This window comes from Rhincodon typus, unplaced genomic scaffold (genome assembly GCF_021869965.1).
Source record: "Rhincodon typus isolate 14 unplaced genomic scaffold, sRhiTyp1.1 hic_rhity00000682, whole genome shotgun sequence".
In the NCBI taxonomy this organism is placed as follows: Eukaryota; Metazoa; Chordata; class Chondrichthyes; order Orectolobiformes; family Rhincodontidae; genus Rhincodon; species Rhincodon typus.
Window position 1 is genome coordinate 1 of NW_025966320.1, and position 23,672 is coordinate 23,672.

The window sequence follows — 23,672 nt, forward strand, 5'->3', positions numbered from 1 at the left end:
AACAACACTTTGAAAGCAGAAATGCCTCTTCATACTCACTTTAATAGGAGACATCTTAGTTTGAAACTGTGCTCCTTCATTCTAGATTCTCCCACAGTGAAAACATCCTCTCAGCACCAACCCTGTCAATCCTCCTCAGAATCTGTTATGTTTTTATAAGATTACCATTCATTCTTCTGAACTCCAAAGTGTAAAGGTCCAATTTGCTTAACATTTCCTCATAAGGCAACCCTTTCATCCAATTGATCAGACTAGTGAACCTTCTCTGAACTATTCCAAGTGCCAGGATATTTGCGCTTCAGTAAGGAGACCAAAACTGTACACAGTATCCAAGTGAAGTCTCACCAAAACACTGAATGATTATAGCAAGACCTCTTTACTTCTTTCAAACACAGAGAATACTGGAGAAACTCAGCAGGTCTGGCAGCATCTGTGGAGAGAGAAACAGTGTTAATGTTTCGTGTCTGGTTATCTCTCTTCTTCACAGCTGTTCTGGCACATGCTGTCTTACAAACAACATTTCATTTTAAGATTAAAAATCAATTGTTCTGGCATAGAATTCACGTTAGAGACATAGGCCTACAGATAAACACATACCATTGGTGGTTGGCAAATAGTACTTCCCAAAGTAAGGAGTAGTGATTACCTTATCAATAACTGTAGTCAAGTGATCGCTGCAGGAAACAGACTGAAATAGTTCAATGCAGAGCAATGAGCAAACTGCACGAGGCAGCATTCGATGTATAGTGATCGGAGAAGTGGCAATTCCAAAAACCAGTACCAGGGGCAGCTGCTGGATGTAGTTACTGCAACAATAGTAAAAACAGAATTAAATGATAACTTCCTCATAAGATGGAACAGATTTATAACTTGTTTAGAAATTACATAATTCATCAATCTAAACAGACCTATAATCCCACAATCTATATTTCAACCGATGGCATTCCCATAAACTTGATTGCAATTTAACCATTTTCCCTTGACATTCAATGGCATTATCATTGCAGAATCCTCCAACAACCTTCTGGAGTTCACCATTGATCAGAGCTTACCTGAACCAGCCGCATAAATGGGTTGGCTTCGATAGGTTGAGAGCTAGGAATTCTGCAGCAAGCAACTCACTTCCTTGTGACCTCTGCAAAACTGAGTCAGGAATGCAATGGAATATTTTCCACTTGTTAGATAGTTGAGGCTCCAAAAACACTCAAGAAGCTTGACAACATCGAAAGCAGCCTGCTTGGTCAGCACCCAATCCACCAACTGAAATATTCACTCCCTTCACCTATGATGCTCAGTAGCAGCAATGTGACTATCTACAAGATGTGTTTCAGTAAACTACCCTTCAGGGGCATCTTTCAAACCAATGACCACTACCATCTACTGTCCTTGTTGTTCTCGATATGTGGGAACGGCACTGCCTGCAAGCTCCCCTCCAAGCCATTCCCTGTCCTGATTTCGAAATATATTGCCGTTCCTTCATTCTCACAGGGTCAGACTCCCTCCCTAACAGAGCAGTGTATCTGTACCAAATGGACTAAGATGGCTGAGCTCTACCTTCTTAATTAAGGTCAGGCAATAAATGCAGACCCAGCCAGTGACACACACATTCCAAGAACAAATTTAATAAAATATTGGAGGTGTCCACTGGACACAAATGCACTTGTTCACACTGAAGAAGTCTGGTATTCACAAAAAGGCTGTGGATGTTGAGCCAACTGAAGTTTTCCTGACAGAGATTGATAGATTTTGTCAGGGAACAGTGTCAAGTGAAATGGAACAAAGGTTGATTAATGAGGTGTATGCACAGATGAGCTATGACCTTACAATGTGAATGAATGGCCTTGTCCTAACATAGAAACATACAAAATAGGAGCAGGAGTAGGCCATTTTACCCTTCGAGCCTGCTCCATGATCCATTACGATCAAGACTGATCATTCAGCTCAATAACCTGTTCCGGCTTTTCTCCCAGATCTTTTGATCCCTGTAACCCTCTGTATTTCATCCAACTTCTTCTTGAAATCATACATGGTTTGACTTTTTGGCTCACTACTCTCAGTCCTAAACGGTTTACCCCATGTCCTTAGACTATAACCCCAGTCCTGATCCAATGCGGCTATTTTGTGTGATAAAGCTGCCTTTTACCCATTCATCAATGTTAGGCATCAATGTAGCAGGCAAGCTGTCCCTGTCCTCGATATTCAATTCCTACCGATATCCAGGAGCAAGAAGATGATCGTGGGTTGAATTTCTCCCATGTGGAGTGCCGTGGCCCCTTCACATAGTTTCTCTCTCTCTTTCTCTCTCTCTCTCTATGCCTTAGTCAGTATACGAAGTTCAGATACTTCCAATTAATAAGTAAACTGTTTATTTATCCAAGTTCACTTGGTCACATCATTGCTTATTCATAAACCATTGTAAACTTCAAGGGCACTTAAGATAGAGGACTTCCTCCCCCTCAAAAATAATATTTTATAGGTTCTCAGTTAGACTAATGCTCAACACAGTAATTTCAGGAGCTTCTCCAATTGATGATAAACAGTAAAATTAGAATAGACTTGTGTGCTCGTCCATTACCTGCAGATGATAATGAAATTCTGCAGAACTTCAGGTAGGAAGCTCTCGAGGTCTTTGAAGATGATGACAATAGGAGGAGCCTGCTCCTGCCTGACAACACATGATTTCCTCTTTTTAGATGGGCTGCCTGAGACAGATGTCTGCATCAGAACAAAGTACATTAAAATTAATCCTATTCAAGAAAACCCTAATGTGTGTGACTACAATAAAAACGGAAAGAACTGCAGATGCTGTAAATCAGAAACAAAAACAGAAGTTGCTGGAAAAGCTCAGAAGGTCTGGCAGCATCTGTGAAGAGAAATCAGCGTTAATGTTTCTGAGGAAGGATCACTGGACCTTAAATGTTAGCTCTGATTTCTCTTCACAGATACTGCCTGACCTGCTGAGCTTTTCCAGCATCTTCTGTTTTTGCCTCTGACTACAAGATAGGTTTTGCTAGTTTTTAAAAAGAAAATCACTGGAAGAACACTAAAATATCGTGTTTCCCCAATTTGGAAAAGACAAATATTTAAAATGTAACGCCACACCACAGAAAGGCAACCATGAATTCCTCAACCTGGCTATGCCATTGTATCAAGTAGACAGAAAAATGTTTTCCACTCAGCAGGACAAATTGGGGAGGTGGTGGCTGAGTGGTAATGTCACTGGACTAGCAACAGAGTTCCAAAGGTTTGAATCGCGCCGGGACAAATGGTGGAGTTGAATTCAATAAAAATCTGCAATCAAAAGCTATCTATTGATGACTGTATAACCATCAACGTAAAAACCCATTTGGTTAACCAATGTTCTGCAGGCAAAGAAACTGCTGTCCTTACCTGATCTGGACTCCAGAGCCACAGGACTGTGGTAGGCTCTTAACTACAGTCTGAAATGGCTAAGCCACTCAGTTCAGGGAATATTAGCGTTGACAATAAATGCTCACGAGTGAATTTTTAAAAAATGAAAGGCAGAAGAACAAGAGGGTAGGTGGTATTGTCTCAGGCTACCCTTGTGGTTCAGGAATGCCTGGCAGCTGGTTAGCTGCAGTCACAGTAATGTGTACTGCCATTTGTACCATCTCAAAGTGTGGGTTATTTCAGAGCAACCTTCCACCTTCCAAAGGAGTAAGAGTCTTTTGGTGTAAAGTAGTTCAATTAAACTCGGCAACTATTTACAGTTTCTAAGAATGGACTCTCCAATATGACGAAGAATATTGGGAGGACTTAGCATTAGGAATATTAGGATCCTACATTACTCTCTCACAAAATCTTTGTAACATTATCACAGTGGGTAGAGTTTATTGAACTCAATCAGGTATCAACCCTTTCAGACCCATCTACAACACATTAACAATACAATGCAAGGTCAGTACAAACAGAGAACTATCAGATACAATTAAAATTAACTTGGAGGATTAATACAAATCACAAATAAGATAGGTATTTACATTGCTCCTTTCACAACCTCAGGATATCCCAAATAATTTTACAACCAGTGAAGTACTTTTGAAGTTGTCACAAACTATGTAAATACAGTGTTGTATAATTTCTAAAGAAAGCTAATTTGATTTTGAATAATAGACACAGCATATAAAATGGCTGCCAGAGGTACAAGCCGGACGCTTGTTGATTCTTTTAAGCCATTCACAAACCAGTCAGGCTGATATACTATCTCAGGTTCAACCATAAAGGGAACTATTTCAAATTAGCTGCATTTGCTGACATAATGCACATGTGCGCTTTAAGTCACACGTGCACAGGTCTCAGGGAACATGGCGGTTGAAGAAGAGATTGGGACTTGGATGGGGGCTGGCGGCTCACCTTCTTGCCTGCCCCCTCCTCCAGCTTCTCACTCCAGGAGCTCTCTCCTCTTCCCACCATTGAAGCACGTGTAGTTTCCCAGTTGTCCGTGCCAACAAACACAGCCTTTCAAATTCTATTATCCCTTTGGACAATACAATGAGTTTTTCAAGGTATGAAAATTCCAAACTTTTGTGACAAACAAACTAAAGGAAGGAACTCTCACAAAGAATTTCAGCATAATTGACTTGCTTTGTGGGAAAAAGATTCAATAAAAGTTAACACTATCACCTTCTTAAGTTTGATCCATATGATGCTGCGAAACTAGGAACTCTCAGGAAGGTTTCCATTAGGAAACACAATCTGACAAAAGAGATTTCAGCTTAAGAGAATGGTTACTTCCTCAGGCAAACCTCAGTTCTACTAAAAGAGCTCAGGCAAATGTATGAGGAACAAGAAGCCATCTCTCTCTCTCAAACTTGCTCAACTTACGGAGTCCACCCGTACAAACCAATGCAGTTGCTGCATCCTTACTTCCAGGGTAGCACTCACAATTCTGCACCAAAATTCCAGCTTGTATTACAAACACATTTCTCTCGAGCAGAGCTTGAATTCCAAACCTCCTGGCTTAATCCCAAGAAGACTACCACGGGGCCAAAGCTGACACCCAGGCCTGATTTTAAAGCAGGGTCCAAGAACTTGGCACCCAGATGAATGCCAGATGATAACCTTGCAATCTAGTTGCATCTCACTCACAATGCCATTTTCAAAGGTAAGTGCCCTGTTTGGCGAGGAGTTAAGCTTAGAGTGCAATTAGAAGGGCCAGGCCCCTCAAGGAGGCAGAAGCTACCACCACGGTGCCTATAGCAAACACAGACAGCAGCCATTGCCCTACTGAAGAGAGCAAGCAGCTCCTTACAGGAATAGCAGTATCCGTAGAGATGCAAGGGAGCCATACAGGTAAATTTACAGAGCAGAGTTACAACTAGCACAAGGAGAGGCCAGTTATAAATATATGGACAGAAAGTGTCTGGTGATCTGGCAGATATGTACCAAACTGCTGGGGCTTGCCAAATTGAGATTTAACTTCTGATAAGACAGGCATGCTCTATTACAAGCTCCTTGCTTACCACAAGGGACTATTAATTAGAAGCCATTTAATTTCCAATTCCCTCTCCTCTGCCAGCCTTTGAAAATACAAAACCACCTCGGAGGTGTTGGAAACCTGTGACAACTTTCTAGAATTCCATTTTACAACTCCCCCCACACCGAGTCCCAAACACATGGCACTTTGAAAATCCAGCTCCATGATTTGGAACATGCATTGCAAGTACAACAGCAATCATGATGGCAGATTAAGAAAAAGGTGAGAATTTTGTGAGAAAGAACAAGTTCGTATTTATACAAGATACCCTCGGGACATTTGAACGGGCTTCACACACAATGAAGCAAATCCATTCTATAGTCACTGCTGTTAAAATGAGAAACGTAGCAACAGCCAACTTGCACATGGTTTGAACCTATGAAAGAAAATGAGTGTTTATTAGTACTTTGGTCGGAATATAAATGTTGGTGAGAATGTTGGGAAAACTGCACTATGCTTCTTCCAACAGTGTCATGGAATCTTTTACAGCCACTTGATAGGGCAGATGACACTTCGAATGAATACCTTATTCAAATTTCAGCACCTCTGGCAGGGCAGCGCTCCCTCATAATATAAACTGATACATGGGTGTACAGCAGTTATGCGCTTAAATGTCTGGAGTGGAGCTGAGACCCTTAATGGTGCAGCTCAGAGATTAACATAAGGCCAAGGTTGTTTTATTTTGCAATGAACCAGCTCCAACTCAAGAGTAACAAATCATGAGTACCATCTGATTCATCACGGCATATCTTTTTTTCTTTCTTCTCAGAGTCATAGATATATTAAGGCACAGAAACAGACCATTCAGTCCAACTTGTGCATGCCAACCAGGTATCCTAAATTAATCTAGTCCCATTTGCCAACATTTCACCCATATCCGTCTAGACCTTTCTTATTCATATACCCATCCAGATGCCCTTTAAATGTTGTAATTGTACCAGCTTGCACCACTTCTTCTGGCAGCTCATTCCATACACGAGCCACCTTCTGCTTGAAAAAGTTGATCCTTAGGTCCCGTTTAAATCTTACCACTCTCACCTTAAACCTACGCCCTCTAGTTTTGGACCCGAAACGTCAGCTTTCCTGCTCCTCTGATGCTGTGTGGCCTGCTGTGTTCATCCAGCTCTACACCTTGTTATCCTTCACCTCCATCCTCTGTCTTCTACCTTCGAGCCAGTTCTGTATCCAATTAGCTAGTTCTCCCTGTATTCCATATGATCCAACCTTGCTAACCGGTCTACCATGAGGAACCATGTCGAACGCCTTATTGATCATGTCCACTGTTCTGCCCTCATCAATCCTCTTCATTACTTCTTCAAAAAACCCAGTCAAGTTAGTGAGACACTATTTCCCTCACACAAACCCATGCTGACTATATCAGTCCTGGACTTTCCAAATACATGTAAATCCTGCCCCTCAGGATTCCCTCCAACAATTTGTCCACCACGGATGTCAGGCTCACCGGTCTATAGTTCCCTGGCTTTTCCTTACCACCTTTCTTAAATAGTGGCACCACATTAGTCAACCTCCAGTCTTACATTGCCTCACCTGTAGCTATAGATGATACAAACATTTCAGCAAAGGGGCCAGCAATCACTTCCCTAGCTTCCCACAGAGTTTTAGGGTACCTGATCAGGTCCTAGAGTTTATCCACCATTATGCATCTTAAGATGTCCAGCATCTCCTTCTCGGAAATATGCACATTTTTCAAGATGTCACTATTTATTTCCCCACATCGCCTTATCTTCCATATCCTTCTCCACTGTAAACACTGATGCAAAATACTTGTTTAATATCTCCCCCACCTCCTGTGGTTTCACATATAGGCAACCTTGCTAATCTTTAAGGGACCCTATTCTCTCCCAGGTTACCCTTTCATCTTTAATCTATCTCTAGAACCCCTATGGATTCTTCTTAACCTTATTTGCCAAAGCTATCTCACGTCCCATTTTTGTCCCCCTGATTTCCCTCTTACATATACTCCTACTGCCAAATAAGAAATTTCTTCATTTTGCAGGTTGAGAATTGTTGGGTGAATTCCAGAGAGCTGTGTATGCTCAGTGTATAAGTAGATTCAAGGCTGAGATTAATTGATTTTTGGGCACAATAGAAATCAAAGAATATGGGAACAAAGTGTAAAAACTCATACCTTGATTTGTCTTTGATATAACAGTGCTGCATTCATTCTGTGAGTTACATTAGTGTTCCCAAACGTTGATAGTTAGGAACAGAAAAATAAAAATTAATAGAATGCAACTCTAACCATTTAGCAAGAATTGGTCACAATCAAATGTTTTAGTTGCAGGATGGCAGTTTGCAACCCCTAAGATTTTATGTAAGAATTCTGTTTAGGACTGAAATACTAACTGGTGAAATGAAAAATGCTCTGATGCTCTTGAAAGTCAAATCATCATTCGTTACTTAGGTGGTACTCATCAGTTTGGAAATATATGTCATGAAAATATCATGTCATAAAATGTCATGATAATCATAATAATGGTGGTTGCTGTCATTTACCTGTGTGATAGCTTTGTACCATCCAGAGAGGGATGCCATAGAGCAGTGTATTTTCCTCTGGGAGAGCTGAGTAGAATGGTGCACGTCCTCCTCTTCTGCCTCTTCATCACTAGCAGTGCCACCCAGGAGGTGCATCAAAACTTTTTGTAAAACATGCTTCACAGCTAATCAGAAAAATAAACAAACATCATGGCAAAATGCCTGACATAGGTAAGACGTTATCTGAAAAGGTTTTGATGGCACATTTGGTTGCATTAGGCGTGTTGTCAAATCAGGAGAATAAATTATCCACCGCCATTTTTCTTTCCTTACGCTATTTTAAATTAATTTGTCTGTACCGAGTGTCAGATGCCACCACAACCAGTGGAACAGCACTGCCTTTTAACACATTTGACAAGTCAAACTATTTCCAGGTCAGGGGCTCACTCTAACAGCTCCATATCGCTGCAAATGTCAAAAGTAGCCCCTTCCTTGCAGTGGCATTTATAAACATACGAACTTTGGGAATGTTTAGACGCTGGAACTGATTAAAAGAACATTTGCATATCAACACTACAACAAATTTGTAAGTACGAATAACTCAATTTTCATCATTCCATCCTTGGGAGGGCCATGCCTGCAGCTGCCTAGGCTCTAAGTTCTGGCATTGCTTCCCTGAACATCTCCATCTCTCTGGCCTCCTTCTTAAAACCTGCCTCTTGTTAAACTGTCCTAATATCTTTCTCTATGTGTTACAAAGTTAAATATCGCCTAAAAGTGCTCCTAGGATGTGTCTTAGGACATGTTTCCCACATTAAAATGTGCTATATGAGGCAGTTGAAAGCAACCAACACTGAAAATGATTCGGTCCTCTAGCTCAAAGGTCTTCATTTACCGCAAAAAGTAGCTGTTTAGTGGATTCTGAACTCACGCAAAATCTAAAATCAAATTACAAAATCCAAAATCCAAAATGGATTTTGTTTTGCATCTATAAACATGAGTCAGGGTGAGGAAGCACACTCAAATGCCAAGTCTGGATTCCAGCACAAAATGGTTTAAAACCTTAAAGGGAACCAAAATACAAGCCTAAACAGGGAATAAAAACATAATCACTGCAGATAAACTAAGATTACACTATTATCAGATTCTCTCACATAGAAATCATGAATTAGGTGTGGCATTAAAGTAGACTTGTCCTTACTTGTACACTCCTTTCCATGCAGACAAACTACATGTGGGGTAAGTGACTGTTTCAGGAGGTCTGATAGTCTTTGAAATGTCATTTCATGGTCTGGAACATTCACACCTGCAGGGTAAGTAGATGAACAAGAGACAAGCTGAAAAATGCACCACACAGAATTGCAGAAAAGTCAGAAGTGTTTCACATGCAGCGATTGACTGCTTTCCTCAAACACACCCCCATCCCAACAATCAAAAAGAGGACCTTACCTTCTCAATTGATCACCAAAACAACCTTATCATTTCAATACATTTTCTTGATTTCATCCCAACATTTCTGTCTTAGGCCTATGATGGTGTTCCACTGAAGACCAATGCAAACTAAAGGAACAGCACCTCATTTTCCACTTAAGCACTTTACAGCCTTCAAATTTCAACATTGAATTCAACAACTTCAGACCATGAACTCAGTTCTCCATTTCGATTAGCCCCTTCCCACCCCAATCCCCACCAAGTCCTATATGCACGGGTTTGCTCTCAGTAGAGTTCACACACTTAACAATTTTCTGCTATTAACACCTACCCTTCACGTATATATCTCTTCTCTACTACAATTAGCAGTTTGCCTTATGTGCTGGGCACCTTTCCATCTGTTCCACATGGTCCTCCTCCACACCCTCCTCTAAAACGGCATAAATATCATCACTTTATTTAGCCTTCCTCAGTTCTGAAGAAGTCATACGAGAGTGTTAACTCTGTTTCTCTCACCACAAATGCTGCCAGACGCGTTCAGTTTCTTCAGTATTCTCTGTTTTCATTCCACCAATCTAGTAGTTGCCACACACTGTCCAGTCTGAGTTACATTGGTAAAACAGTTAGATATGTCCAATCACCTTTATCCACGAGCGTGACCCTGAACTTTCTGTAGTCTGCCCTGAGTCAATCTCCTTATCCCAGTATGCACTCTGCCCTCTCAATCCCTGGTCTTCTTGACAACGAGGGTATAAAGTAGGGTAAGGGATTGGGGAGACAATCAAAGTCCTGTGTTGGACATAAGCCTGGTGAGGAGTTACTGCTGTGCCCTTGGTGTTGGCTTGAATCTTTTTCCCCCATTTTGGACATGACAAACTCATTGTATGCCTACAGCTTTGCAGTGATCATGTCCTATCTCCATTTGCAGGCTGATTTTATTTCTTAATTGTCACCATTTTCTTACTTTATTCCTTTGTGTGTCAGTCATGATCTTAGCCATCTGCATATTTGATTTTCATCCTCTTTCTACACCCTCAATAAGATGATATTTTAACCTCATCAACTAGAGTTTTAGTTGTTTTCCATCTTACCGGTCTTCCCTATTCCTAAACTGTTTGACATTTCAATTTTAAAAGGAGAGCAATGATAGTCTTTTCTTCAAAACACGCTGACTTGTGCAGCTCCAATACTTTCTGGTTCTCATACTCTGTTCCATTGCATCTTTGCTCTAGAGACTGCAGGATTTTAATTCTAGTCTGGAAGCTTTTTAATTTCAGATTTCTGGTTTATTTTCTTCTTCTTTTGTTGAAGTAGCTTTGCCAAAAAATGATACTTTAAAGGAGATTGTCAGTGAATGGAAATTTGATACTTCGTTCCTCTCTGTAAACAGCAGCTGCTATTTCTAAGAATGCAAAGTCTGAACTGATGAGGATATATTTTGATCTTGACTTCTGTCATGCTATGACAGTCACCATGGAAATACAACTTATATGCTATCCTTCACCATTTTGATGGAAAGATAATGTGAATAACAGCACTTCAAACTCATACCTACTTCTTACCTAAAAATGGTCAGTAGATGAGAATGTACCTCCTAGTGATACAGCTTTTCTATATCTCTTTCCTTTTGCTCCGACACACAGGCTGGAGGCATGTGACTGGTGTATGTCAAACCCATCATTAGGACTACGTTAATCAGCCCATTTCTGAGGTGTGATGGTAGCAGTTTGGGGACAGTACACCCCTATAATTGTCTCTCTTTTGTATAAGTTAATAATTTCAGAAAGAATTGTTCAGGCATGGATCTCAAATTGCCCTTTCTGACATTTATTGTAATTGAGGTTATATCTGATCATGGTAAATAAAGATAAACCATTTCCACTGGTTGAAGTTTCTCAAACCAGGCTGCATACTCTAAGAACTAGGGCTATGCCATTCAGGAGAGTTGTTAGAAAGCACTTCTACACACAAAGAGTAGTGGAGGTTTGGAACTCTCTTCATCGAACAGTGGTCAATGCTACCTCAATTGTTAAATTTAAACCTGATAGACAAACTTTTATTAAGCAAGGGTATTAAGGGATATGGGCCCAAGTAGGCATATAGAGTTAGGCCAAAGATCATCAATGATATTGTTAAATGGCGGATCAGGCTTGAGGGGCTAAATGGTCTACCCCTGTTCCTGTGTTCCTCAGACGGAACACTGATTGATTCTGTAGTTTGTCAATCCCCAAGGGTTTAGTGTAAGAATTCTGTTCAGGGTTGAAATACTAACTGGTGCAATGGAAAAATGCTCTTAAAAGTCAGAACCTCATTAGTTTCTTAGGTGGTGTTCATATGTTTGGAAATACATTAATGTATTAATAATCACCAGTATAATGTTGGCTGCTGTCATTTACCTGTGTGATAGCTTCGCATCAGCCAAAGAGGGAGGCCTTGTCTACTGACGTCAGAAATTAATGTACTTACCAAGAACAACTGCTGCTGTGGGAATCTCACTGCACCGCATCCGATAGCTCCAATCATTTTCTTTCAAATCAAGTTGAATGTGGGAATTTTTAATAAATGTTAATAAACTGTCAAATATCTTCTCATTTAAATTGTCTTGCCAACTCTGTAAATTTAAAGAATGTAGTACATTATAAACGCATGTATTTTTAAATTATAAAAAATGTGACACATATAAATATTATACAGAAAATATATGTGAAAATGACAGATTCATCCAAAGAAAAATCCTACAAGAGTGTTCACATCCACGTCTAATAACTGTTATGGGAAATGCTGGAATCTATTATTAAGGATGTTATAGCAAAACACTTGGATAACCTCAACACAATCAAGTAGAATCAACACAGTTTTGTGAAACGGAAAACTGTCTTTGATAACTTATTAGAGGTATTTGAAAAGGTAACAGGCAAATTAGATAAAGGGAATGTCGTAGATGTGACATACTTGGTTTTCCAGAAGGCAAGTAATAAAATTCCACACCAAAGGTTTTCCAAAATAAGAACGAAGAGGTTAACAGAACAGCATCAGTAGAGACAACAAGGTGCAGGGCTGGATGAACACAGCAGGCCAAGCAGCATCATAGGAGCAGAGAGGCTGACGTTTCGGGCCTAGACCCTTCATCAGAAAAGGGGGAGGGGAAGGGGGTTCTGAAATAAATAGGGAGAGAGTGGGAGGCGGATAGAAGATGGATAGAGGAGAGGATAGGTGGAGAGGAAACAAAGAGGTCGAAGAGGCGGGGATGGAACCAGTAAAGGTGAGTGTAGGTGGGGAGTTAGGAAGGGGATAGGTCAGTCCAGGGAGGACGGACAGGTCAAGGGGGCGGGATGAGGTTGGTCGGTAGGAGATGGAGGTGCGGCTTGAGGTGGGAGGAGGGGATAGGTGGGAGGAAGAACAGGTTAGGGAGGCAGGGACGAGCTGGACTGGTTTTGGGATGCGGTAGGGGGAGGGGAGATTTTGAAACTTGTGAAATCCACATTGATACCATTGGGCTGCAGGGTTCCCAAGCGGAATAGGAGTTGCTGTTCCTGCAACCTTCGGGTGGCATCGTTGTGGCACTGCAGGAGGCCCAGGATGGACATGTCGTCTGAGGAATGGGAGGGGGAGTTGAAATGGTTCGCGACTGGGAGGTGCAGTTGGTTATTGCGAACCGAGCATAGGTGTACTGCAAAGCAGTCCCCGAGCCTCCGCTTGGTTTGCCCGATGTAGAGGAGGCCACAACGGGTACAGCGGATGCAGTATACCACATTGGCAGATGTGCAGGTGAACATCTGCTTGATGTGGAAAGTCTTCTTGGGGCCTGGGATGGGGGTGAGGGAGGAGGTATGGGGGCAGGTGTAGCACTTCCTGCGGTTGCAGGGAAAAGTGCCGGGTGTGGTGGAGCTGGAGGGGAGTGTGGAGCAGACAAGGGAGTCACGGAGAGAGTGGTCCCTCCGGAAAGCAGATAAGGGTGGGGAGGGAAAGATGTCTTTGGTGGTGGGGTCGGATTGCAGATGGCGGAAGTGTCGGAGGATGATGCGTTGGATCCGGAGTTTGGTGGGGTGGTACGTGAGGACGAGGGGGATTCTTTTTTGGTTCTTATTGCGTGGACGGGGTGTGAGGGATGAGGTGCGGGAGACGTGGGAGACACGGTTGAGGGCGTTCTCGACCACCGAGTGGGGGAAGTTACGGTCCTTGAAAAACGAGGACAACTGAGATGTACGGGAGTGGAATGCCTCATCCTGGGAGCAGATGCGGCAGATGCAGTAGAGGATTGGTTAGCTAACAGAAAACATAGCATAGATGTCTCCTGTTTCTAATTCATATGTACATCACCCAATGGAGAAACTGCCCCAGCAACAGAAAGCATCTTCAAATTAATGTTCTCAATTAACCTAGCCTGTTAATTTTTTTTCTGACATTTTCTGTTTTTATTTCAGATTCTAGCATCTAGAGTATTTTGCTTTTTGATTACCTTCAAATTATCCTCAGCACATAATGGCTACAATTTCCAATTGGAATTCTCAATCTCTCACTGGAATTTAGGTGTAACACCCAGGAAAATGGATTAGCAGCTATTGGTGAATTTCCCCAGAGCCTGCACTAACCTTACAATGAGGCAACTGGGAGAACTGTGCAGAAATTCTATCCCAGGATTTTACTGCGTGCAACTACATTCAGCATAGCCTGCCAATTAGAACTCTTGATCTTGAAACAGCACACCAAGAGAGGCATAGTCAGACCCTGACAGCAGAATTATGCAATTTTCCTATATGGCACACTGCTATTAGTGTAGAACACTGTAATCCACCTAAGCAAGTCTTCAAGACTATTAGTAACTCATTTATGCAGCCATACAAACAGGGTGTTGGGATAACCCAGCATATATCACCCATATCAAACTGCTCTTGGTACAATTGAATGGCTTGCTAAAACATTTCAGAGGGCAGTTAGGAATTAAACTCATTGCTAGAGATCTGGAGTCACATGCAGGTCAGACTGGATATTGATGACAGATTTCTCTCCCTAAAGAACATTTGTGAATCAGACTGAATGTTATGAAAATCCAGTAGTTGCATGGCCATCATTTCTAGCTATTCCAGTTTTACTGAATTTACCAAATTTAAACTCCTCAGTGATGGAATATGAAATCATGTCTCAGGATTACTAGTCCAATAACATAACCATTTTGGTGTGATATCCCCAAGATTTCAACTCATTGCTTTTATTGGCAAATTCTGATGCTTAATGAATTAATTGTGGACGTATTCAGAACAATTGTGCTGTGTTCTTACATGCCATGAGTCTATCAGCATACAACATTTTTATTCAAAACCCTGGCTGTATGGATTGAGTGAAAATCAGTCAATAAAAGTAACTCCATCTAATCTGTGCATTGAGGCTGGAACAAGAGCCATTTACAAACCTTGTAGCTTTGGGTATTTGAGCATTATAGCAAGGAAAGGCAAGATTTCAGCTTTGCAGTTACCTCAGCAAGCAGGATGCTGAAACACCTCAATCGCATTACGACTTATTGAATAGCGAAGATCTAAGCTATACAGTGCAGGTAAAGCTTAACTGCCTTATGAAATAGCTAAGCAAACCACTCAATTCAAGGGATTTAGGGTTTGGAAACAAATGCCAGTGATGCTCACAATCTATGCAAGAATAAAAGAAGTCACTATTGTTGAATCCGCTCACATTTAACATTCTAGGAGTTAATGCTGACCAGAAACTGAACTGGCCTAGCCATATGAAAATTGTGGCTACAAGAGTAAATCAGAGGCTGGGAATCCTGCAGCTGGTAATTCACCTCCTGACTCCCCCAAGTTTGTCATCCATCAATAATGCACAAATCTGAAGAATGTTGAAATACTCCCCACTTGTCTGGATGTGTGCAGCTGCAGCAACAACTCAAGAAGCTTCTCACCATCTAAGGCAATGCAGCCCTCTTAATTGGAGACTCATCCACCATTTTAGATATTCATTCCCTCCACTTCTGGCAGTGGTGTGTGCCATCTACCAGATCCACTGCAGCAACTCACCAAGGCTGCTTCAACAGCAACTTCCAAACCCAGGTCCTCTATCATCTTGAAGGATAAGGGCATCTGGAAAACCAGCACCTGCAACTCTCACTGCATCCTGAATTGGAACTATATTGTTGTTTCTTCACTGTCACTGGGTCAAAACATGCAACTCCCCTCTAACAGTACTGTAGCTGTACTTACATCTCAAAGACTGCAGGAGTTCAAGGAGGCAGCTCTCCACCACCTTCCCCAAGACAGTTAGGTATGGGTAATAAATGCTGGTATAGTCTGGAGTGCTCATAACCCATAAGTGAACAATAAAAAATAATCTATAAACACAGCGTCAGAGCAGACAGTAGTCTGTAAAATCCTGCAGTCAAGTGACATTAAATTCTATTCCACTGCATTGGATTAGTATGCAGCACACCAGGTCTGGGGACATATCTTCAAACCTCACCATGACAGAATGAAATTTGAATTCAATTAAAAATTTGGAGTAAAAGAAGCTCGGCAAATTGTTGTAAAAACTCAGCTGGTTCACTACTGTGCTTTAAAGGAAGGAAATCTGCCATCCTCACCTGGTCTGCCTACATACAACTACAGGTCCATAGCAATCTGGTTGATTCTCAACTGCTCTCTGGGTAATTAATCAGGCAATAAATGCTGGCTGGACCAGAGACACCTCATCTCATGAACAAATATTAAAACATGCAGCAATGATGCGACTGCAGGTATCATTCCTTATTTTTGACACCAATAAGATCTGACATGACAGGACAGGACAGGACAGGAAGGCTACGCAAAGCATCTGGGTACAAGGTGGCACTATTTAAAGTGCACAGTCCTGCCTTCAGGATCAGTAAGCAGCCTTTAGTGACTAAGCTTGACCTTCCATCTTGCATTCTCTTTTATCCCTGATATTTTACACATATCTGGAGCAGGTGGAATTTGAACCTAGGCTTCATGGTCTAGAAGTAGGCACACTACAATGTGCCACAACAGCCTTACCCCCTTTCTCTCTCCCATTTTTAAGCACCTATACAGGTTTATAAAATCATGAGGGGCATGGATAGGATGAATAGTAAAGGTCTTTTCTCCAAGGTAGATGTCCAAATCTAGAGGGCATAATTTTAAAGTGAGAGGGGAAAAATTTAAAAGGGACCTGAGGGGCAACTTTTTCACACGGAGGGTGGTTCATACATGGAATGAACTCCCAGCGGAAGTGGTAGATGGAGGTACAATTACAATGTTTAAAAGACATTTGGAAAGATACATGAATAGGAAAGGAGGGATTAGACCCAGCGTGGGTCAACTGTGTTCCAGACATTGATCAGGTCCGAGTAAAAGACAGGCAGCATCTTGAGGGAAACGTGAAGACCCTCACAGTCTATGAATAGGAGCTGTACATCATAAATGAGGTCATGCACCCAACGGATAAAATACATCCCTAGGGCATGCCATCTGGGAGAAGGAAATACCATGACTTTAACCTCTATCTCCCTTTATACTAACAGCAAACTTAAACAACCTGCATATAATAAAATCTGTGGAAGTTAGTTGATTAATCTTAACTAAATTAGGTTGGCTGCACATTTAAACTCACTGAACTGAAGTTGCATTTATTTAGGCAGAAACACAGTAATGATCCAGTGAAGTGGAGAATGTTCAAGTGGAAAGTACAATTTTTAAATTTATATAAATCAATTATAAAAGCCTCTTGTTAAATTCACTGCAACCCTAATGCATCATTAAAATCCAAGCCTGACTTCTATAGAAGAGCTTACCTCGGTTTCCTCTTTCATCTGTTGCCATAGTGACTCATAAGTACTAAACCGCAACCTATCACTCTCTGAAATAGCATTGTCTTTATTGAAGAAGTCAGCTGCAATATAGAAAACAGAGTATAGCTTTGGTCAAACTCAACAACAGAGTTCTAATAATTATTATAACTAAGCAATAGGACACAGCTCTGATCAACTGCAAGATTAAAGAAATAAATATTTTGGAATACCTTAAAATCCAATGCAGCCATCTTCTTTTTATTGCCTATTCAGCAGACACTTTCTTTGGTCAACACAAGCAAAAGGTCCACACCGGGTCCTTATTGACATATAATTCCAGCAACAACATATCAAACTCACATTCGTAATCAGCTTCTTTATTTTGCCCCAGAAATGCATGTCATAACTGGAGGCAAGGGATCAGGCAGATGTCCAGGGCTGTGCTGTGAAGTTTGAGGCATGGTCACACAGAGATGATTCAATGTGGCAAACAGTGAAGAGAAGCAAGTCTTCCAACCAGATGAAGAAAGCTGAGCTCAAGCTAAAAGTCATAATATTTGCCAACTCAGAAAATATATGTAACACAGTGAGGGAATTTGGTGTTCATGAAAATCTGGTGAAAGAACAGGAGAAGTAGGAATTCACCCTAAACAGGAAGCCCAAGATTAAAAGTGCCATCAAAACAGGGGCAGCCACTGGCCTGATATTGAGAAGCATGTATTGGAATGGTTTCATCCTCACCAGAAATGCGTTTGTACTCACTTCAGTGGCTAAATCAATCCCTGAGTTCAGCAAAGATTTCAGAGCAACAGCTAACTGGTATAGTCATCAGATTATTCACACAATAAAAAAAATGTTAAATGTCCAATTTGATGGACAGAGAGGAAAGGATTTGTGGTGGAGGGAGGATGCTGAAACAAAAAGCCACATCCAGTATGAGATCTTTCTGATGATGTGAGTTTGCATGTTGTCTGCGTGGGTTTCCTCCGGGTGCTCTGGTTTCCTCCCACAGTCCAAAGGTTGGCCTTCGTGCGAGTGAACCCAAGGAAAGCGACTGGCCCAGATAGAGTCCCCGACCATGCTCTCAGATCCTGTGCGGACCAGCTGGCGGGAGTATTCGCTGACATCTTTAACCTCTCCTTGCTACAATCTCAAGTCCCCTCCTGCTTCAAGAAGACCACCACCATCGCAGTACCAAAGAAAACACATGCAATGTGCCTCAACGATTACCACTTGGTGGCTCTGACCTCCATAATTATTAAGTACTTCGAGAGGTTAGTCATGGCTCACATCAACTCTAGCCTCCCAGTTTGCCTTGATCCCTTGCAATTGGTCTACTGGTGCAACAAGTCCACATCAGACTCCATTTCCCTAGACCTACACTCATCCCTGGACAATTTGGATGATAAGGATACCTACATCAAGCTTCTACTTGTCAACTACAGCTCCACCTTCAACACTATAATCCCAACCAAACTAATCTCCAAACTCCGAGAACTAGGTCTCGCTTCCACCCTGTGAAACTGAATCTTCAGCTTCCTGACCAACAGACTGCAATCAGTGAAGACACACAACAGCACTTCCTCCATGATAATCCTCAACACCCGCACCTTACAAGAATGCACCCTAATATACTCCCTGTACATTCACAACTGTGTGAACAAATTTCGTCTGAACGCCATCTACAAGTTTACTGATGACACCACTGTTGTAGGCTGGATATCAAACAATGATGAGTCAGAATAGCGGTAGGAGATAGAATGCTTGGTGTCGTAGTGCAAAGGTAACAATCTCTCCCTGAATGTCAGCAAAACAAAAGAACTGATCATTGACTTTAGGAAGAAAGGAGGAGGCCACGCCCCTATCTACATCAACGGAGCTGAGATGGAGAGGGTCGAGTGTGTCAAGTTCCTAGGAATGATGATAACCAACAACCTATCCTGGTCCTCCTACATAGATGCAACGATGAAAAAGGCACTACAACACCTTTTCTTCCTCAGAAGACTTAGGAAATTCGACACGTCCATAAGGACCCTCACCAACTTTTACAGATGCACCATAGAAAGCATTCTATCTGGGGCTTGGTATGGCAACTGCTCTGCCCAGGACCACAAAAAACTACAGAAAGTTGTGAACATAGCTCAGTCCATCATACAAGCCAACCTCCCATCCACGAACTCCATCTACACTTCTCATAGCCGCAGAACGCCAGCCAACATCATCAAAGATGCCTTCCACCCCAGTTATATTCTTTTCCAACCTCTTCCGTCAGGCAGAATATAGAGAAGCTTAAACACACATACCAACAGGTTCAAGGACAGCTTCTTCCCTGCTGTTATTAGATGTCTTAATTTGACCTCTCAAATTTCAAATCTAATGTTGATCTTGCTTTTGTGCACCTCCTGGGCAGCCATAACCTTGTATGCCTTGTTCTGTCTAAACTCTGATCTGTATGTCCTTGTATATTATGATCTGCCTGTACTGCATGCAAAACAAAGCTTTTCACTATACTTAAATCAAATCAAATCAAGATGTACAGTTTAGGTGGATTGGCCATGCTAAATTGCTCCACAGTATTCAGGAATGTGCAGGCTAGACGGATTACTCATGGGAAATGCAGGATTATAGGGAATAAGGTTGGGGGAGGATGGGTCTCGGTAGGATGCTCTTCAGAAAGTTTGTGCGGACTCGATGGCCTGAATGGCCTGCTTCTACACTGTAGGGATTCTACGATTCTATGTCATAGCCAAACAGACTCAGAATGAATTCAATGACCCCTTTGCATCAAATTCCAAACATAATGAAATTAGCAGGTTTTAACACTTCAATCTGGTTAAAGGTATCTTTTTACAACTACTTTCTTCATAAGTTTTGCCACATAAACTTAATACAAATTACTGGTATTTTTCCCACAGCATTTCAACATGATAATCATCCACATCAGTGATCACACTTTATACCTGGTGCCTAAGTTGGCTTGAACCCCAACGCCCGTTCTGGAAACACCTTTTGGAGGCTTCAAAGGTTGATTTGTATGTTGTCACTCATCAAGCAGCAACACTTCTATGTAGAATGATGAATGAAAACAGGAATATTTCCTTCAAAAAGCTTCCATATCAGCTGTACCAGTAGGTGGTGCTGTGATAGGTACTATCGACATTAAAGAAATTGCACACGTTTTTACAATTTGAACATATCACCCATAAATTTGTTCTTTTAATCCCTTGCTCAAAATTTTAACTTGAAGTTATCAGTCTCTGCCAAAAGTCTGGATTGATCCGAATTGATTGTTTTTGTTCGGAGTGAGAGTTGAATTTAATTGTGCAGTCTGATTGCATGCCTGGTTACACAGGTACAGCATGTGTAAGACTTTCTGTCTTTACCTGGTGGCAACAGGACAAATTTCCAAAAGAGTTTTCAAACTACAAGTCTCTCTGTACCTTAGAATTTCGTTCTTTCCCCATTTAAGTCATACTCTGCCCTGAAATTCTTCCTGCCAAAGTGAACAAATTTATATGAACTGCCATCTGCCAGATTTTTACTCACTCACTCACCCTATACAAATCAGTCTGCTTCATGTATTCATCACAACATCATTTCCCATCTCTGTAAGTGTCATCTGCAAATTTTGCTAGCATGCCCTTGCTCCCCTCATCTAAATCATAGGGACAAACAGCATGGATGCCATTGATATAAATTGAAAAAAATTGAGGCCCCATTCCAGACCCTTGCGGGATCCCACTCATCACATCCTGTCAATCAAACAAAAGCCGATTTTAAATTTCTGTTTTCTGCCAGCCAGACAATCTTCTATCCACACTAATATATTACCTCTTATCCTGTCAGCTTTTCTTTTCCACAATAACCTTTTGCATGTCAACTTATGAAATGCCTTCTTGAAATCCAAATAAGGTACATTTACAGGCCTTCCTTTATCCATAACCATGTTACTCCTTCATATAGACTCCAATAAATTGGTTAGACATGATTTTCCTATGACGAAACCATGCTGACTCTTCTCAGCAGACAGCTAAAGTATCTTCAATGATGAACTCTAATATTGTCCCCATAACAGATATGAAACTAACTTGCCTTTAGTTACTGGTTTTTCTGCCTTCCTCTCTTCTTGAACAAAGGGGTTAGATTTTCTACTTTTCAGTCTAGTGGACCCTTTCCTGAATAGAGGGATTTTAGAAAACTAATACCAACAGATTTTCTATCCCATTAGCACTCTTGTTTAAGATCTGATCCCACAGACTTGTCAGCCTGAAGCTCAATTAGTTTGTTTCCCTCATGATTGCAATTTTGCTAAGTTCTTCTCTCCCATCCACCTTCTGATTTACAGCTATTACCCAAATATTTTTGTATCCTCCATAGTCAAGACAGAAGCAAACTGTGCTAATTTCAATCTGCTTTAAGCACATTGTATTTTTTTTTATTTTCCTGTATTTTTGGGACTAAAATGTGAAAAGACCTATTTTAAACCCCAAAGACCATGGAAGAAATTGCTGCACATTTTAAAATAAATAAACCTGACACTCATTTTAAGTGCTGTTTATTCAGCCAGGGGTGGGAAATTAGTTGCAGATGAGTTGGCATTAGTGAGTGTGTTCAAAATGGAATTGGCCAGCAACAAGTAGCTGATTGACAATTGGTCATCACTCTATATACCAATGACGATGGCCTCCTTCCTGCCAACACGTATATAATTGTTGTGTGAACAAAAGTCTTCATGACTGCAGAATGGGAGGTTGCTCTGCAGTAAAATAATTCCTAAAGCCTGAAGAATACCAGTTTATATTCCCTTATCAGTTGCTGTTGGATGTTGCTTTTAACCAATAAGCCAGAGACCTTATAAGCTCTGAATCAGTCACTCCGTCTCCTGCAAGCAAAAGTACCTGGAGAATGAAGACCTAGGAGCAGAAAGTCCTGACCAGCCAAAAACATCGCCTCAATGAACCCTGGGGATGGGAACCGTTGAACTGCCGTCCCAGTATTTTCCCTCCGCTAAGAACACCAATTTTTTTTTCATCTGTCTGTAGGTGCATGGAGGGTGTGTTAAATGGAAGTTAGAGTGTTAACTAATATAGTTACATGTCAACAGTTAATAATTATTTACCCAAAACTAGAATCGATTTATTTGCAATAGACAGTAATTATCGTCACATACAAAAATTTGGTCTGTATTTTCTGTTAACCTCAGTCTTGAAATACTGATAAATTGGGGAGCTTCGTGTACATTGATAAAATCTTTCTAAACACTGTTTGAATCCAGGAATAGCAGGACTTGATTTCCAGATGCTATCCCAGTGAGGCATAACATTGTTGTATATTAACTTGTCATTCTCATTCTCTGGAGAACCAACACACAATTTATGTGTTCATTTCCTTTTTAAAAACACACAGAAACACTTGCTATCTGTTTTTCAAATTCCTAGCTGGTTTCCTGTCATACAAATTTCTTCCTCCCCATTAACCTTTTAGTCATTCTCTGCTGTTCTTTATATTCTGACCAATCATTTGAACTGACACTCATCTTTGCACAGTTATATGCTTCTTCCTTAAATTTGATGTTTTCCCTAACGTTGTTCGTTGACCATGGCTGGTGGGTTCTCCCTTTAGGATTTTTCTTTATAGTAGGAATATACTTATTCTGTGTATTTTGAAATATCCGCTACGGTGTCTCTATCTTTCTATCCCTTAGCCTAGGATGCCAGTTCACTTCAGTATGCTCAGGTTTCATACTCTTATAGTTGCTATTATTTCAATATTAATCTTAGTCCCAATTTTCTCCCTTTCAATTTGGATGTAAAATTCAATCATACTGTGGTCATGGGTGCCCACAGGTGACGTCATTAATTAATCCTGTCACAATATGCAAGTCCAAGTCTAATATAACCTGCTCTCCGGTCTCCTGTAAAACACAACATTCTAAGCATTTGATGAACTCCTCATTCAGTAACTACCGATAACATGATTTTTCTAGTTTGTATTAAAGTCTCCCGTCACTATTGCCATCCCTTTATCATAAGCACACAATATTTTGTGAACTCTATCCGACTTTGATTAGTTAGGGACCTGTAGACCACTCATTCAAGTGATTTCTTTCCCTCCTAATCTATTCTACTACAAACTCCTCTCTACCTAGGACCCAACAATTCGCCCCCACCACCATCCAACCCACTGATGGACCCTACATTCCTCCTTCTTCTTTCTGTTCCTAGTCACATTTTTAAGGGCAAAACAAATTATTCAGGTTAATAACACAGATGAGAGAACGGGTTGGGGTTCTCACTTTATAATCAATATTTTCTACATTATAGATTTTTGACTGTTTGCAAGCTAATTTTAAACTGGGAAATGCATGCAGCAAAAACTAGTCTGAATGATCCATTTGTATTAGATAGGTGCACGCCGTTCTGCAGCTGTTTCATTTGAAACGTGCAACAGCAGTTG

General features: G+C 41.1%; 1 protein-coding gene across 1 annotated transcript in view; it reads right to left on the reverse strand.

Moving 5' to 3' along the window:
- Positions 1 to 342: 342 nt before the first annotated feature.
- The window catches only part of LOC125488399 (origin recognition complex subunit 3-like), a 29,362-nt gene continuing 6,032 nt past the window's right edge, over positions 343 to 23,672 (reverse strand). The window contains exons 3-9 of the mRNA XM_048621457.1: positions 17,220 to 17,317; positions 11,891 to 12,035; positions 9,195 to 9,299; positions 8,015 to 8,178; positions 2,576 to 2,715; positions 647 to 806; positions 343 to 430 (exon numbers count right to left, since the gene is read on the reverse strand). Coding sequence (XP_048477414.1) covers positions 386 to 430; positions 647 to 806; positions 2,576 to 2,715; positions 8,015 to 8,178; positions 9,195 to 9,299; positions 11,891 to 12,035; positions 17,220 to 17,317 — 857 coding nt within the window. The 3' untranslated portion in view covers positions 343 to 385. The remainder of the gene's footprint in view (positions 431 to 646; positions 807 to 2,575; positions 2,716 to 8,014; positions 8,179 to 9,194; positions 9,300 to 11,890; positions 12,036 to 17,219; positions 17,318 to 23,672) is intronic.